The sequence below is a fragment of the Notothenia rossii genome (assembly GCF_949606895.1).
Source record: "Notothenia rossii genome assembly, contig: scaffold_183, whole genome shotgun sequence".
NCBI lineage: Eukaryota > Metazoa > Chordata > Actinopteri > Perciformes > Nototheniidae > Notothenia > Notothenia rossii.
Genome location: NW_027640234.1, coordinates 4,354 through 22,539, shown reverse-complemented (window position 1 = coordinate 22,539; position 18,186 = coordinate 4,354). Strand labels below are relative to the sequence as shown.

At 47.9% G+C, this 18,186-nt stretch overlaps 1 protein-coding gene across 1 annotated transcript; it reads right to left on the bottom strand.

The window, feature by feature from the left end:
• Positions 1-4,845: 4,845 nt before the first annotated feature.
• Positions 4,846-17,152, bottom strand: LOC307026931 (uncharacterized protein; the record flags this gene model as incomplete). The annotated part of the gene is made up of 2 exons (XM_079695087.1): positions 4,846-5,016; positions 16,943-17,152. 2 exons carry the CDS (start codon positions 17,150-17,152, stop codon positions 4,846-4,848), a joined length of 381 nt encoding a protein of 126 aa, XP_079551213.1.
• Positions 17,153-18,186: the final 1,034 nt, after the last annotated feature.

Genomic DNA, 18,186 nt, shown 5'->3' with positions numbered 1-18,186 from the left:
CTAAACTCAGTAATTCACTAAAAATATTTATATTTTAATGGAGCCTCGTCGGCAGTAAACATATTCGCCGTTTTGAATCCAAAATAGGTAGTTTGTGTGATTCATGTAGATCTAAAATAAAAATATTTTTGGGGTATGGGGGGGTCTGGGACCCTTGATCCTTGATCAGTTACAACGGACTATCTTGAAAAATAGTCCGTTGTAACAGTTTTTTAAACAGTCTGAATGAAACGGCAGCTCTCAGCTGTGTATTTGCACAACTAGTGGCCCATCAACCACAGCTCTCTCCCCCCCTCCCCCCTGATCTTTCTTCTCCAGCAGCTAAATTAACTGTAGGTTACTCTGAGTGACAAGCTTACAGTTAGACACAACACTGTCATTGCAAGTGACCCTCAGTCAGTTGACTTTTATGTTCAACTGCTAAATTCGTTACTGATAAAAAAGGGCTTCTACTGTACCTAATTACCTTAACACTAGAACCGCCAGAGGTTTTTGTATAGGCCTACCTAAACCCGTTAAATCCCGCTATTAGAATGCAATTTTTAACAACATAGGGTGCTACATAACACACTTTCAGGAAAAGTCACGGACTGGGAGACTTTAATATTTTATTGAAAAAAAGTTACATTGCACACACAACACACATCACACAAATTGACCCGATTGGCGGTTCTAGTGTTAAATAAACTCACTAATTAATGAAACCAGTTCAATACGCATTATTCTTATTCTTATCATTCTTTATGAGCGCAGAAATAGTCTTAAAATCAGATCTGTTTTTTAAATGAAATCTGACGGCAGGTAGTTAGCTCTGATCACCTATGATAAAAACGCCACACCTAATAGCTGGCCTTTCAGCCACAGAGCTCCCTCTATACAAATCAAACTGTAGACGGTGTGAAAGCACCTATTGTTTTAAATAATGGTCGGAATGTGACCTGTGAGGAGGTGAAGCTGCTGGGACTCCCAGCAGCTTCACCTCCTCATCTCCACCGCTCCCATGTTTTATTTTGGTGTTGCCATAAGTTAGTCTCTCTGCGTTTGTGCGCTAGGCTAATGCTAATGCTAATAATGCTAATGCGAGGATAATAAAATGGTGGCTTCACAAAACCTTTTGGGAGTTTTACAGGGCGTGGTTTGCAATCCGCCCAGCCAATCAGACATAGGAACCTTTTTCTCCCACTAAAGTCTCTGCCCTCTAGCAGGGACTGAAAAGGGGTTAAAAAAGGTTCTGATGAACTCATTTTAGTTGCCGCTCTTTTTGGTGTGAACTCAACATTTTGGAACTATATCGCAACTAAAGTGGGAAAAGAACTGCGGTGTGAATGCGCCTCTTATCTCCAACCTTGGACACCTGCCCACACACTGGTCATAACAAACTATGGTTCAACGGTGGTCATTTCTGAGCCTTTAAGCCAGGACCAAAGAGCCGATAAACAGACATCGGTCAAGTGGGACATTTGGACTTTGCAAGGTATCCTTCACCTTCTGCCCTTTGTGGTGCTGCCCACATCCCCCCAGATGCATACCTGCCAACCCTACCAATTTGGGTGGTAGTCTACCGCTTTTGACATGTTTCTACCGCCTACCGACTTAGCTGGCTTTCCCTACCGATTTTAAATCTTCCCAAACTATAACAAATAAAAATGACACTCATAGACACTGGACTCGACTTTTCGCGGACACTGTTTGCAGCGTGCCTGTGATCGCATCATATAAACAGTCCTCTGTGTTTCTGAAAGAGAAACAACGTGCAGACAGGGGGTAACGCTCGTAATGCTGCCTTTCCTCTGCACCCCCGGGGATGATGGGTAATCACTCCCAAATGAGTGGAATGAGGGAACAGAGACGAGGCATTTGAGTCCTGCAGGATTTCCCCGTTAATATCAGTGTCTCAAAAACACATGTTGGCGACTGAAAGACATCCAGTGTTTGGTATTTTCCTGAAGCATCCTTCACCTACAGTGTGTCAACTGAAAGAGGACCACAAACACACAAAACATATAATACCATTTTGAGATTTGGGGATATTTATCTCCCATTCTTTCACTTTTTCTGACATTTTCAACGCCAAACATGTCGTTAATGTCTCTGTTTAGTGAACTACAGCAATCTGAAAGCCTGTACATTATCTATATTACACTTTATCAGTAGACAAATGCAGGAAATGACTTTTTAATGTAGTATTTTCTGATTTCTGGCGCAACACAAAGATATTTCGCTCTGTGCAAACCTTTGACTCTAATATGTCAACATAAAACAAGAATATGAACCTGGCTTTTTATCCAATGTTCACACAAGAGTTCTACATCCTGACACATCCTTCATCTACACTGTCTCAACTGAAAGAGGACCAGAAACTAGGGGTGCACCGAATGGGAAATTCTTGGCCGAAACCGATACCGAAAATAGGAAACAGTTGGCCGAAAACCGAATGCCGAAAGGCCGAAAATGATTAATAGAAATATATATATATATAATGTATACATTTTTACCAATGTTGTTCAGCTACCTGATTATGGAAAAATACATGATTATGGCAAAACTTAACTTAAATAATAATCACTATTATGGGTCCATAAAACATTTATTCAGCACTTTTGAATGCATACAGTACATTCATTACAAGTCAAGTGCATTTTCTTTTCTCTGTAGGATAACTACAACAAAGTGCATTCAGAACAAAGCCAATGTGTTTTAAAACTGCATAAACATCTAGGCCAGTAGGCCTACAACAAAATAGTGTAAATAAAGACTGTAACAGCCAGGGCTTCAACAACAACAAATGCACCTATAAGTGCATGCATACAAATGTGCAAACTGGATAAATCCACATGAATATAACTATTTACAAATGAAATTACAATTGAATTTCAAGAATCTGTAAATAAGGCTGTCTGTCCTCATAAGCAAAGTAGTAAACATTGTATAAAGATACACAAAGTGAAAACTGGATACAAAATCCACAATCAATTACAAATGAAATTACAATTTCAAGAATCTGCAAATAAGGTGGTCTGTCCTCATGAGCAATGTAAACAACATTGTATCATTTAGATACCGAAAGTACAATATATTGAACACTGTGCTGCTGTCATTTCCCCCTAATGATAACCTGAGATGTTGAATTATAACTCACAATGAAAATTGCTCAGGAAAGTTGGTATAGAGTAGACATGTAGAACTAGATAAGCTTATGATAAGCCAGCCTTGTCTACTTATTAAGGAAAAGTGGGAGGTTCTTTTTAATGAACATTAGCTTCTCTGCTTTATCAGCCATAAGTCTGTTCCTCTTCTCATCAAGCACATGAGAGGCAGCGCTGAACCGTCTCTCGCTGTCAGTGCTTGTGATTTGATCTTAGTCCGCATATTTGTCCGGGTGTTTTGATTTCAAGTGGTGGAGTAATCCCGAAGTGATGAAAGTCTTTGCAGTTACACCCCCTCGAGAAATGTCAGCTGAACACGTTTTACAAATCGCAATCCGCGCCTCTTTCTCTGATATTTTTTAATATCTCCAAGCGCCAGACATGTTGGCTGTGAGCCAGCCGCGAGCATGGTCGCGCGCCGTGCTTGTCGCCGCGTTTTGATTACATCATCACAACAACACGTTAGCTTACCAACGTAACCCTGTTCTCTGACATTCGGTGATATTTCGAAAGCCGAAAGGGCCTTTTAACCATTTTCGGCCGATAATCTTCGGCGGCCGAATATTCGGTGCATCCCTACCAGAAACACACTAAAAATATTATAAAATGTGGAGACTTTGGGATATTTATCTCCCATTCTTCTACTTTTGCACATTTTACAGACCAAACATGTCGTTGATGTCACTGTTAACCAAACTACCACTTTTTCTGAAAAATGCATAAAATGATGCAATATATGTTAAATACGTGGTTTATACATGTAATTACTGGGGTTCCATTTCTTCTGATTACCTAATTTGAAAAGCAGGTCTACTGGCAAACGAGGTGACCTTCCGTAGAGCAAGTAGTAGGGAGAGAACCCTGTGACCCCACTGTGGGTGCAGCTGTACGCGTGCACCAGTTTTGTCAATGAGCTCTTCCAATCAGCCTTCTGTTCACTTGTGAGGGCGCGGAGCATTGAGAAGATAGTTCTATTAAACCGTTCACACTTCCCGTTGCCTTGGGGGTGGTAACATGTTGTGTGGGACCCCCGCACGTCACAGCTCTTCTGTAGTTGGTCCATCAACTGGTTGTCAAACTCTCTCCCCATGTCGTGGTGAATTCTCTCTGGAAATCCAACGCAGAGTGCAAACTCATTGAATAGCTTGTCAACAACAGTTTTAGCAGATTTGTCTTTTGTGGCGTAGGCTTGGGCGAAACCAGTGAAATGATCGATCACAATGAGAATGTACTCAAACCCCTGTTTGCATGTCTCTGAGTGTAAAAAGTCAATGCATACTAGCTCACCTGGGCGTGTTGTGACAATGGTTATCATGGGAGCCCTCGTTGCTTTGTGAGGTCGCTTTGCCTTGAGACACTCACACTCTTGGGTGACAAACTGTTCTATGTCAGAGTACATACGAGCCCAATCGAATCAATCTTGGATCAGGTTCAAAGTTCTCTCGACCCCGAGGTGTCCCATTTCTCTATGGAGCTCGTGGAATACTGTTTGACGATGCTCTTTTGGGAGGATAAGCTGTTGTTTATCTCCTACTTTCTTAAAGAGAATTCCCTCCTCATTGACATTCAACTTTGCCCACTATCTCATTAATACTCTGACGTCCGCCGGTTCTGCTTTCAGAGCTCTCCTGGATGGGTGCTGATTGTCCCTCTTATAATGCAGAACTTGGCCTATGACAGGATCTCTCTCCTGACTGTCTCATATCTGTTCTGGTGTCAGGGACTTGGATCGAGGGTGTGCACTTGCATCTCTCACTAAGTCTAGTGTCTCTATGGGGACTGTTGCTACCCAGACCGAGGGGGTGTCTCCCTGCACACTGACTCCCTGCACTGCTGCACTGAACACCTCCTGACCCACCTCCTCTGTACACTGTGTCATGAACGCATTAATGTCTAATGGCATGCGGGATAGGCCATCCGCATCTGCGTTACTCTTTCCCGGCCTATACTTAATGGAAAAGTCAAACTCTGACATCTCCCCCACCCACCTTTGACCTGTAGCATTAAGCTTAGCTTCTGAGAGGATATAGGTTAAGGGATTGTTATCTGCATATACTACAAAGTGTGGGGCATGATAAAGATAATCCCGAAAACGTTCACATATTGTCCATTTTAGTGCTAAAAACTCTAATTTTCCCGAGTGCATGTGATAGTTCTTTTCCGGTGGTGTTAGAGTCCTGGAACCATAGCCTATAACTACCATCTTACCATTCTGTCTCTGATACAGTACTGCTCCCAATCCTTCCTGGGATGCGTCTGTGTGGAGAACGAATGGTTGGGTCATCTCTGGGTACCCCAGAAGGGGAGGCTCTACCAGCTTGTCTATGAGAGAGTTCAATGTCCTTTGGTGGTTATCTGTCCATTGTATAGAAGTGTTAGATGGGAGGTTCCCTTTCTTCCTGGTAGTGGCCCTGACCCTATTTAGGGGCAATGGATGTCCACTTGCGGGAGACGACAGACAGTGGTGCGGTTAGCCAAAGTGACAATGGATGTCCACTTGCGGGAGACGACAGACAGTGGTGCGGTTAGCCAAAGTGACAGACCTAATGTTAGACCAATTTACAGGCAATGGACGTCCACTCTCGGGAGAGAGACCTCCAGCATGTGTCCCTGACATGGAGACTCTGTTTATTTCACTCATCCAGGACAGAGACCGGGGAAATCTCCTCTCTGTGGCCCCTCCAAGACCCCCAAAGGACGGACCACAGACCTCCAGCATGTGTCCCTGACATGGGCACCTCCATAACCTTGCACACCGTGAGTCCCCGGACTCCCGGACTTAAGCACTCCCCCACGGACTAAACCCAGATGTTCACACCCTACAGAACTCCATGCCCCTGGTTAACCTAAAGGGGGTGGATTTTGCGGTGCTTTACCGTCCGCACATCGGTATCCATATTCGGCCTTATTCACGGCACCACCACCCCTTCTGTGGAGGATATTCTCATGCTCCTGGTAACCCTTTAAATAGTCTGATACTGTCAGGGCTCATCACCGCACTTTACAAGCCATAAATAATGTTTAAATGGTCGGGGAAAGTGTTTTTAAATGTCTGGAAGAGAGTTGTAGCCTGTCATTTTGCAGGATATAATTTAACATGGAACCTCTCCTGGAAATGCGCAGAGTATGTCCATTTCCAGGAGAGGTTCCATGTTAAATTATATCCTGCAAAATGACAGGCTATAAGCCAGGAACAAGTGTTTGAAAGGCGGGGAAAAGTTGTTTAAAATAGTCTGATACCTCCAGGGCGCATCACCGCATTTTACAAGCCAGGGAAGGTGTCGGAATCCTGGGTAAACATTGTTTAAATAGTCTGACACCTGGCACTGTATTTGCCCCTGGGAGAGGTTCCATGTTAAATTATATCCTGCAAAATGACAGGCTATAAGCCAGGAACAAGTGTTTGAAAGGCGGGGAAAAGTTGTTTAAAATAGTCTGATACCTCCAGGGCGCATCACCGCATTTTACAAGCCAGGGAAGGTGTCGGAATCCTGGGTAAACATTGTTTAAATAGTCTGACACCTGGCACTGTATTTGCCCCTGGGAGAGGTTCCATGTTAAATTATATCCTGCAAAATGACAGGCTATAAGCCAGGAACAAGTGTTTGAAAGGCGGGGAAAAGTTGTTTAAAATAGTCTGATACCTCCAGGGCGCATCACCGCATTTTACAAGCCAGGGAAGGTGTCGGAATCCTGGGTAAACATTGTTTAAATAGTCTGACACCTGGCACTGTATTTGCCCCTGGGAAACTTCAAGGTTATATTCATGTTTTATTATTTATTTAATAATCACATGATTTTTACAAAAACAGTATCCACAGTATACATATATACAATAATAATAATAATAATAATAATAATATAACAATATACATAATAAAAACATGAAAAGTGGTGAAAATGAGAAAATGTATCCGAAAATAGTGCCTCCTAATGCGGGCATGTGGACAGTAGCCACAGACTCACAGGCACACACACACATGCAGAGATCCAGGGGGCGGAGCACATGGCTTTTTTTACCCAGAAATAAGTCTATGAGAGGCGGGGAGACTCAGAGGACAGGCTGCGTCACCTCACTTTGTAACCCAGGAAAAGAGCAGGAATTCTGGCTGCGTGAGTGTTAAAAGTGCATTCATCTGTGTTAATCCGACAGCCGCAGAGGTGCTGACGCAAAGCAGGCGGAACAAATTGATTATTTGAACCAGGAATAAATGTTTGCAAGGCGGGGAAAGTGTTCCTGCAGCCCCTCCATAACGGTAATAATGATTAGAAATGATTTCCAGGGCAGAAAGCGTTTTTTAAATGTGGAAAAAAATATGTTAAACTGTTTAAAAAGCACAAAGTGATTTGAGTGCAGTTCTCATGTGTCCCCACAGGAGGGCGCGTCGTCCCAGGGAGCACAGTGCATGGTGACAAGGTACGATTTATACCCTAAAATAGCATGCTAAGTGTGGGTGGATTAGTTTCAAAGCATGCACACTCTGCTCGTGTCAGACTTCCATCAAATAGACCGGGGAAAACACCTCTCATTAGCCCCTCACAGACCACCAAAGGACGGACTAAGCAGCTCCAGCACGGCTCCCTCACATGGAGCTCAGGTTATTTCATACCTCCAGGAGAGGGACCGGGAAAACCACCTCTCTGTAGCCCCTGACAGAGCCCCAAAGGACGGACTAAGGACCTCCGGCAACAGTGGCACTTCCATAACCTCGTGCACCGTGAGACCCCGGGCCCCCGGACTTAAGCACTCCCCCACGGACTAAACCCAGATGTTCACACCCTGCAGAATCTCATGCCCCTGGTCACCTTTAAGGGGGGGTGGATTTTGCGGTGCTTTACCGTCCGAACACAAGCATCAATATTCGTCCTCCTTCACAGCAGCAGCAGCAGCAGCAGCAGCAGCAGCAGCAGCAGCAGCAGCAGCAGCAGCAGCAGCAGCAGCAGCAACAGCAGCAGCAGCACCTGCCCTGCTGGAGGTTCACACTTTAACTTATTTGTATTCGTTTTTTTTTGTTCCCCTCCTCTGCCTTACACATCCTCCCACGCTCGAGCACTCCTCACTCGGACTAAACCCCTCCATGCACACCGCCAGAACCAGAACCTCACGCCCTTGGTGACCTTAAAGGTGTTTGTCTTTGTTTGTTTTTGTACTCCACATAGACAGGCAGGTGTTCAGCACCACGGACAGAGCGGGCCCGCTGCTGCTGCTGCTGGAAGGTGGAACACTTTGAGTCTTTTTATTTTCTCTTTTCTCCCTGCTCCTGCACACACCTTTTGTTCCCCTCCTCTGCATTACACATCCTCCCACGCTCGAGCACTCCTCACTCGGACTAAACCCAGATGTTCACACCCTACAGAACTTCATGCCCCTGGTTACCCTAAAGGGGTGGATTTTGCGGTGCTTTACCGTCCGCACATCGGCATACATATTCGGCCTTATTCATGACACTACCACCCCTTCTTTGGAGGATATTGCAGGATATAATTTAACATGGAACCTCTCCTGGAAATGCACAGAGTATGTCCATTTCCAGGAGAGGTTACATGTTAAATTATATCCTGCAAAATGACAGGCACTGTATTTGCCCCTGGGAACCTTCAAGGTTATACTAATGTTTTTTTTTTATTTTTTATTTAATTATCACACCACTTTTACAAAAACAGTATACAAAATAAACATAATAACAACATGATTAACAGGGGCCTGGGGGCCATATTAGCCGTCTAACTTGTACAGTGCACCGGGGAAAAAAGGTTGAGTCCACGGCCCCTTTCCCCTCATCAGGAGTACCAATCGGTCCTGAAGAAGAGGTATCGCTGCTCTCCGCCCCTGAATCCTCTTCGGAGGTAGCTGACGGTGGTAGACCTCCTTCTGATGATGATGCTGCTGCAGCTGCTGCCGCCGCCCTGAACATGGAGCGGATCTTCAATGCCTCCTTTATTCCAGGCGTATTCGCGTAGAACCGGTCTGCAGTGCTTACGTCGTGGCACATAAACCTAGCCAGAATCGACCTGCTTTCTGGATCTTGGTGATGCTTGATATTGTCAGCCAGGGCAGTGCGCAAGATGGTGAAGGTGACGGCTGTTTCTAGCCCAGCATCAGCCCAAGCCCTTTTCAAGTGAGCGTTCAGGTTCTTGGAAGCCTGCTTCCCCGATGTGAAAAGGAAGAATTCATTCTGAGGACCCGACAAGCCCTCTTTTATCCCCATCCACCGCATGACCCAGCTAAACTCCTTTATTGTAAGCACCAGCTGTGCTTCACCAAATGTCTTGGCAGTCTTGTGATCCTGCACGTGGATGATGTAGCCCTCAGCAGTGCCCCTTCTGTCCGCCTCAAAGACCTCCGTGTTGGTCATGTTTGCATACACACCCGGACGGTGGCCATACAGGAGGCTCCAATGGAGGGTTAGATAGCCATATAGCAGGTACTGGGTGATTGAGGTCGGATTGCTAGCCATCAGGTCAAGGATATCAGGGATGCGCTTCTCAGCGGCCGCCATGGCGGCGAGAAGCTCCGCCTGGCTCGGCAGACGATCCAGCTTGTCCCTCTTCACCTTAAACTGGTGGAGAGTGACAGACTTTTTCAAATCTTTAATGTTGGCTTTCACCTCTCTGATGATGTTGGTCATATCAGACTGGGTGAGCCTGCACCCCCGGAGCTTTGATGCAGACAAGTACCTCAGGAAATGGTTCACAGTCTTCAGGAACAACAGCGATGTTGTGACTGTCCGGCCCGACTCTGAAATATACTTGCTCCAGCCACGGACCCTCTTTGTGTCTTTTAGAAACAGCCAGTCTGACAGCCGGTCAAAATCATGGGCCATGAATACTATGAAGTTCTTTATCCGGCTGACATTGGACATACAATTCTCTTTCCGTTTTACTGTCGGTGCAAGACCCTCACAATGACCTCTGTATGTCTGAATGAACGTCTCCATGCTTTTAGGCAACGTGATTTCACGCATGGTATTCCGCAGTCCCTTCCCAGTGCACCATTGATTTTGGGAAGAGGGCCAGTCCTTAGCCAGATTAGCTTTCAGCTTATTGGAGACAGACGCACGGGTCTTCTGGCATACAGGGGTCTCACTACAGGAGGCTTCTACGGACCGCATGACAGTCTGCATCGGGGTCTTGCTTCCGGAGGCTTCTGGGGACCGCATCACAGACTTGAGAGGGATCTCACTCGCAGAGGCTTCTATGGACCGCATGACAGTCTTCACTGGGGTCTCACTACCGGAGGCTTCTGGGGACCACATGACAGTCTTCACTGGGGTCTTGCTTCCGGAGGCTTCTGGGGACCGCATCACAGACTTGAGAGGGGTCTCTCTACCGGAGGCTTTGTTTGACCGCATGACAGTCTTCACCGGGGTCTTGCTTCCGGAGGCTTCTGGGGACCGCATGACAGTCTTCACCGGGGTCTCACTACCGGAGGCTTTGTCGGACCGCATGACAGTCTTCACCGGGGTCTTGCTTCCGGAGGCTTCTGGGGACCGCATCACAGACTTGAGGGGGGTCTCACTCGCAGAGGCTTCTATGGACCGCATGACAGTCTTCACCGGGGTCTTGAGAGGGGTATTGCTGCCGGAGGCTACTGAGTTCATGTCGGGGGTACTTGGGATTGCTACGCCCTTAAATCGTATACATTCTTCGTCTTCCTCAAGCAGAGCAGCAGTGGCATTCTGCTTCCTGGGTTTTAGACCCTGTTTTAGCCTGGAGCGCAGGGTCTTCACCTCATCAATGAGGGCATCCTTCTGAGCCCTCAATGCCACATTGTCCAGCCTCACCTGCATGCAGTCCTCTTCGTCACACTCGGTATGTGGGGAGAAGGGTGGAGGGTGCACCGGGTATTCCTCCTCATTGTCTATATCCAATGATGTAGCCATTCCAATGATGGGATTAGTCTCTCGGAGGTCATGGAGCAACTGCAGGGCCACACTATGCTTCAGCCTTGCCATGACCTGATGTGCCTCATCTCGGGAGAACTCAGGGTGGTCACGAGTTACATGACGGTGTAGTTTCCTCCCAGCATACGAACACCCTGTGATGGGACAGGGTTTGGTCCGAACATTTATTCTACCACTGGCCATTTTAAGAATGATGCCTCTTTCATCCAGGTTCCGCACTGCATGTTTGTGCTTAAGGTGCTTATTCAAAGCCAGATAGCGGAGGCTGCACACCGGGCATTCGGTCAACATCCTTCCAAAAACACACACAATGAATTCTATTTAAATGGTTTTCTGTTTCTCCGTTTATATGCGTTAGCCAACTGCTGATTGCAACCATGGGTCCGATGCTTCAATGCAGGGAACACGGACCAAGGGGAGGACTTGGGTTACCACCTGGTTAAAATGGTCCCACCTCCGCACCAACGCGACTGGCGATGGGTCCGATACATTGATTGTTTTTTGTTTCATGGTTCTGCCACGAACTCACAAGACAGTTTTGGGTACAAAACGTGGGGGTAACAGTACCTCCGGGCGCTCCGTCCCGCTCCGGCTTTCGCCGCAGCGGGGGGAGGAGGCATTGAACCCCTCGCACCTGCCCCCGGAGGAGGCAGGGGAGTCAGGTACCCGGAGGCGCACGGTGGACGGCCAGGGCGAGACCGCCACACCGCACTGGAGTCAGAGTTCCGAGTTTTTCGAGCCAGGTCCCGGTGAAACGCAGTACGGAGCACCCGGCAGGAACCTCCAGCAGACCCCCCCGCGCGGTTCCCTCGTCCCTCGGAAGAGGCGGAGAGGTGGGTGTTTTTCATCTGCTGGCGGACTGCCGGGGAGAACGTGCTGCTCGGGAGCCAGGCTCAGAGTTAGTGGAAGTGAGAGCCCTTGCACCTGCCTTTTACAGCAGGCACGCGCTGGTATCGGGGTGGGGAGAGAAGGTAGATGCAGAGGCTGCAGAAACAGCCAGAGCCTTTCCCCTCTAACACACCCCTCATTTGGTTCATGAGCACTGGGCAGAGTCCCCTGTCAACTCTCCTTATATTCCTCCGGAGACCAGTTGGGAAATGGCAGCATCCCACTTCACCTGGTAGACCATATCGTTAAATGAGCTCAGTAATGTACTGCACAACATCACATGGGTAAAATGAGCTATATCATGCACTGCAAAATCACATTTGGTTTATTTCCAAAAAGCCTGGAAAAAACACATATCCATCATGTCCTGTAAAATATCATTATTTGTTTATGTCCGCTCCAGGATTACCCGTAGTTTGGATGAACCGACCGCCAAGCACCGGAAGCTGGACCCGGGGGAGGAGGCCCTCCGATGGCGGGTCAAATTTGATGATACCGCAGCTGGCTGGACACTAGCCGTAGAAGAACACCTGGGCGGGACCAGGCATGTCCCTCTTTGCAGACAAGCATATGTGCTCCCAGGAGCAGAGTCAATCCCACAGTTTGGAGGAACCGACCGCCAAGCACCGGAAGCTGGACCCGGGGGAGGAGGCCCTCCGATGGCGGGTCAAATTTGATGATACCGCAGCTGGCTGGACACTAGCCGTAGAAGAACACCTGGGCGGGACCAGGCATGTCCCTCTTTGCAGACAAGCATATGTGCTCCCAGGAGCAGAGTCAATCCCACAGTTTGGAGGAACCGACCGCCAAGCACCGGAAGCTGGACCCGGGGAGGAGGCCCTCAGATGGCGGGTCAAATTTGATGATACCGCAGCTGGCTGGACACTAGCCGTAGAAGAACACCTGGGCGGGACCAGGCATGTCCCTCTTTGCAGACAAGCATATGTGCTCCCAGGAGCAGAGTCAATCCCACAGTTTGGAGGAACCGACCGCCAAGCACCGGAAGCTGGACCCGGGGAGGAGGCCCTCCGATGGCGGGTCAAATTTGATGATACCGCAGCTGGCTGGACACTAGCCGTAGAAGAACACCTGGGCGGGACCAGGCATGTCCCTCTTTGCAGACAAGCATATGTGCTCCCAGGAGCAGAGTCAATCCCACAGTTTGGAGGAACCGACCGCCAAGCACCGGAAGCTGGACCCGGGGAGGAGGCCCTCCGATGGCGGGTCAAATTTGATGATACCGCAGCTGGCTGGACACTAGCCGTAGAAGAACACCTGGGCGGGACCAGGCATGTCCCTCTTTGCAGACAAGCATATGTGCTCCCAGGAGCAGAGTCAAACCCGCAGTTTGGAAGAACCGACCGCCAGAGCACCGGCACGAAGCCGGGCCGGCGGAGGCCTTCCGATGGCGGGTCACGTTTGCCATTCGATCAATGTCTTTGCAGACAAGCATATATGTGGTTGTTACGCAGGATCAAATAGGTAGTTTGATGAAGTAGGGTCCTGTGCCCGGAGCAAGGCCAATTGCTGAATGCCGCAGCCGACTAAGGCCGCTATGCCACAGTGGAGGATGAGAGAAACAGGTGTTTGTTTTGCATTCCGCAGCAAAGAGGGGAGGTGGAACTTCCACCCCGCTACGGAACCTGTGGTGGGACCCCTGAGTCAGACGGTTCGTCTTGGAAACGCTTCATATCGGTCGACCTGGGAGGTAAGAGACACGCAGGGTAACGGACACGCAGGGTTACCCCCACGCAGCCCACGCAACACGGAGGAGGCAGGGGAGTCTGGTACCCGGAGGCGCATGGCCGCAACACCGCACTGGAGTCAGAGTTTCGAGTTTTTCGAGCCAGGTCCCAGTGAACGCAAGACTCCAGCAGGAGCCTCCAGCAGACCCCCCCGACGTTTCCCTCGTCCCTCCCGGCCATCAGAGTCGAACCCGCAGTTCGGAGGAACCGACCGCCAGAGCACCGGCACGAGGCCGGGCCGGCGGAGGCCCTCCGATGGCGGGTCGCGTTTGCCATTCGATCAGTGAGAAATCAGAAGAGGAAGGGGGAAGAAAAAAGACTAACTTGTCTTTTTGGAGAACCATCAAAAATGGGTGAAAATGAAAAAATGTATCCGAGAATAGTGCCCCATAAGGCGGGTAAAGTCCCCTGTCAACTCCCCTCACCTTCCTCCACACTCTGAAAAAGTCAGAGTTATTTTTTGGAGAACCATCAAAAATGGGTGAAAATGAAAAAATGTATCCGAGAATAGTGCCCCATAAGGCGGGTAAAGTCCCCTGTCAACTCCCCTCACCTTCCTCCACACTCTGAAAAAGTCAGAGTTATTTTTTGGAGAACCATCAAAAAGGGCTAAAAGTGTTGAAATGTATCCGAGAATAGTGCCCCATAAGGCGGATTGAGTCCCCTGTCAACTCCCCTTACCTTCCTCCACACTCTGAAAAAGTCAGAGTTATTTTTTGGAGAACCATCAAAAAGGGCTAAAAGTGTTGAAATGTATCCGAGAATAGTGCCCCATAAGGCGGATAAAGTCCCCTGTCAACTCCCCTCACCTTCCTCCAGAGCCCAGTTCAAAAACTTTAAGTTTGGTAAGAACCATGCTGGGGGGTCTCCAGGCAACAAAATGTATCCGAGCCAAAGTGCATATACAGCGGATGAATTCCTCCATGAAGTTACACAGCCGTTTTTTTTCTGAGTCCTCTCAAAAACCGCGTTTCCGATTTCGTGCAGAAGGTAGCTTGTAAAACATGAACGGTTTTTTACAACGGAGGAGGGGAAGTCTGGATTCCCCTCTCCGTTGTACCTTGCAACGGGGGAGGGGAAAAGTGTTCGGGGCTTCGTCCCGAAGCGCCGAACACTTTTCCCCTTCTCCAATTTTTCAGATCCCCTCTCCCATGTAATTTTAAAAGTTCATTTTTTGATTATTTTAACATATAATTGACCGTTTTCTTTCATTTTTTTTTCATTCCACGAGTGGGGGCCTATGGCAGGCTGCCTATGAGCTCCCAAATTTGGCCCGGATCATCCGGGATTTGTGGGATAAGCTCCATAAACTGACAAAGTCATCCAAACATGTCGCTTTTATAGCCCAAAGATATATCATGCAAATACATTAAAATAGTAAAAGGTACGATTGTGCTCGGCATTAACCGGAATTTGATTTATATAGCCCCCAAAAAATGATTAAAAATCGTTTTCGTGGGGAAAAGTGTTAAAACGCCTGATTAAAGCATTTGCGGGACACCAGCGAGCTCCAGACTAGTTTCATTGTGTCGGGGACCCTGGAGAACGATAAGACCCATCATTTAAATACAAAAAACACCATTAAAAGTCACTTTTAGGGGCAAAAAACAGCCTCTGTCCACTTCGTTAACAAACTGATGGGAAAATGGACAAAAGTGTGATTAAAGCATTTGCGGGACCCCAGCGAGCTCCAGACTAGTTGCATTGTCTTGGGGACCCTCCACAAGGATAAGACCCATCATTTAAATACAAAAAACACCATTAAAAGTCACTTTTAAGGGCAAAAAACAGCCTCTGTCCACTTCGTTAACAAACTGATGGGCAAATGGACAAAAGTGTGATTAAAGCATTTGCGGGACCCCAGCGAGCTCCAGACTAGTTGCATTGTCTTGGGGACCCTCCACAAGGATAAGACCCATCATTTAAATACAAAAAACACCATTAAAAGTCACTTTTAAGGGCAAAAAACAGCCTCTGTCCACTTCGTTAACAAACTGATGGGGAAATGGACAAAATCGTGATTAAAGCATTTTGCGGGACCCCAGCGAGCTCCAGACTAGTTTCATTGTGTCGGGGACCCTGGAGAACGATAAGACCCATCATTTAAATACAAAAAACACCATTAAAAGTCACTTTTAGGGGCAAAAAACAGCCTCTGTCCACTTCGTTAACAAACTGATGGGCAAATGGACAAAAGTGTGATTAAAGCATTTGCGGGACCCCAGCGAGCTCCAGACTAGTTGCATTGTCTTGGGGACCCTCCACAAGGATAAGACCCATCATTTAAATACAAAAAACACCATTAAAAGTCACTTTTAAGGGCAAAAAACAGCCTCTGTCCACTTCGTTAACAAACTGATGGGGAAATGGACAAAATCGTGATTAAAGCATTTTGCGGGACCCCAGCGAGCTCCAGACTAGTTGCATTGTGTCGGGGACCCTCCGCAATGATAAGACCAATCATTTAAATACAAAAAACACCATTAAAAGTCACTTTTAAGGGCAAAAAACAGCCTCTGTCCACTTCGTTAACAAACTGATAGGCAAATGGACAGAAGGGGGAACACGGCCCAGCCGCTGCTCCGCTGCTCCAGACTATGTGCATTGTGTCGGGGAGCCAGGTCAAACCCCTCCATGCACACCGCCAGAACCAGAACCTCACGACCCTGGTGACCTTAAAGGTGTTTGTCTTTGTTTGTTTTTGTACTCCACATAGACAGGCAGGTGTTCAGCACCGCGGGCCCGCTGCTGCTGCTGCTGGAAGGTGGAACACTTTGAGTCTTTTTATTTTCTCTTTTCTCCCTGCTCCTGCACACACCTTTTGTTCCCCTCCTCTGCCTTACACATCCTCCCACGCTCGAGCACTCCTCACTCGGACTAAACCCCTCCATGCACACCGCCAGAACCAGAACCTCACGACCCTGGTGACCTTAAAGGTGTTGTCTTTGTTTGTTTTTGTATTCCACATAGACAGGCTGGGGTTCAGCACCACGCACAGAGCCTACCCGCTACCTCCAGGGCGCATCACCACATTTTACAAGCCAGGAAAGGTGCATGGATCCTGGGTAAACATTGATTAAGTGTTTTTAAATGTGTGGAACAGTGTTTTGTCACTTTCAAAACTCTCCTGTCATTGACCGGAGAATTTGGGTCGATGTTGTATTCAATCTGGCCATTAATATTCCAGTGAGACGAAGTACGTACATTGACCGGAGTGATCCCATGTTAATGTTGTCCAAATACCGGAACATTCCCTAACCTTCTCTCTGTTCATTTGATCAGGTATTGTTGAGAGCAGCTGGTAGAGAGGCTGGGCTATTCTGGAGAAGTTTGGGATGTATGTGCGGTAGTATGAGAGGAATCCCATTACTCTTCTCAGCTCTCTCACTGTTGTAGGCGCTTTCTCCTTTAAGGCTTGGACTGGAGCCACCTCAGATGGGTCCATAGTGTAGCCCTGTCCAGACACCATTCGTCACAGAAATCTCACCGTCCTCTTCAACACCTCACACTTGCGGGGGCTGAGTTTAACCCTGTGCCCCTGATATCTCTGTAACACAGTTCTCAAGTGCTCAATGTGGTCCTCAAAGCTGGGGCTATGGACCAGATTGTCGTCCAGATACGGTTGACACATTTAATCTCTCAAGCCACGCAAACAATCTTCCATGTTCCTCTGGAATTCTGCGGGGGCCGCACTCAACCCGAACGGGATTCGGACCCACTGGTACAGACCCCAGGGGGTTATGAAAGCTGTCAGGGGCTGGCTCTCCTTGTCCAGGGACCCCTGGTGAGGGCCTTCCCCTGGTCCAGTACAGAGAACCAGGAGCTGCCAGTGAGGGAGTCCAGCATGTCTTGGATTCTGGGTATGGGGTGGCGATCAGGGACTGACTTTTTGTTCAGTTCTCTGTAGTCACAACACAGTCTTAAAGTCCCATCCTTCTTCCGTACGCACATGACCGGTGAGGCGTACGGAGAGCGTGAAGGAGTAATCCAGCCCCGATTCAATAAATCCTGGATACTCTTTCACCTCCTGGTGTAGTGGCTTTGGGACTGCCATATACGTTTTTCTTACTGGGGTAGTGTCGTGCAGCGTGATGTGGAGTTTCAGTGAGGGGATTGAGCCGATGTCGTCATTGTCATATGCGGACGCGTGACACTCCTCTCTCAGCAGCTGTTTTATGATCCTCTTTTGCTCCTCGTTTAAGTGACTAAGGTCGACCGGAGGGTCCCACCAGGCGGGTTTATTTTTTTTTGAGTTGTCACCTGGGGCTGATGCGGCGTTAGTTGATGATTTTAATCGCTCTCCTCCGGTTATCTGCTTAACACTGGCCGCATAGGCGGTTTTGACTGTTTGCAGGTGACCAACAACAGTACGCTGAGTCAGGGTTACACTGTATTTGTTTGTGTTGGCGATGGGGACTGGTACATAACCTGACCTTTTTCTGGGGACCCTGACTAGACCCTCCTCTATCACCACCCCCTCTGGCAATGTCGGCTCTTCACTTG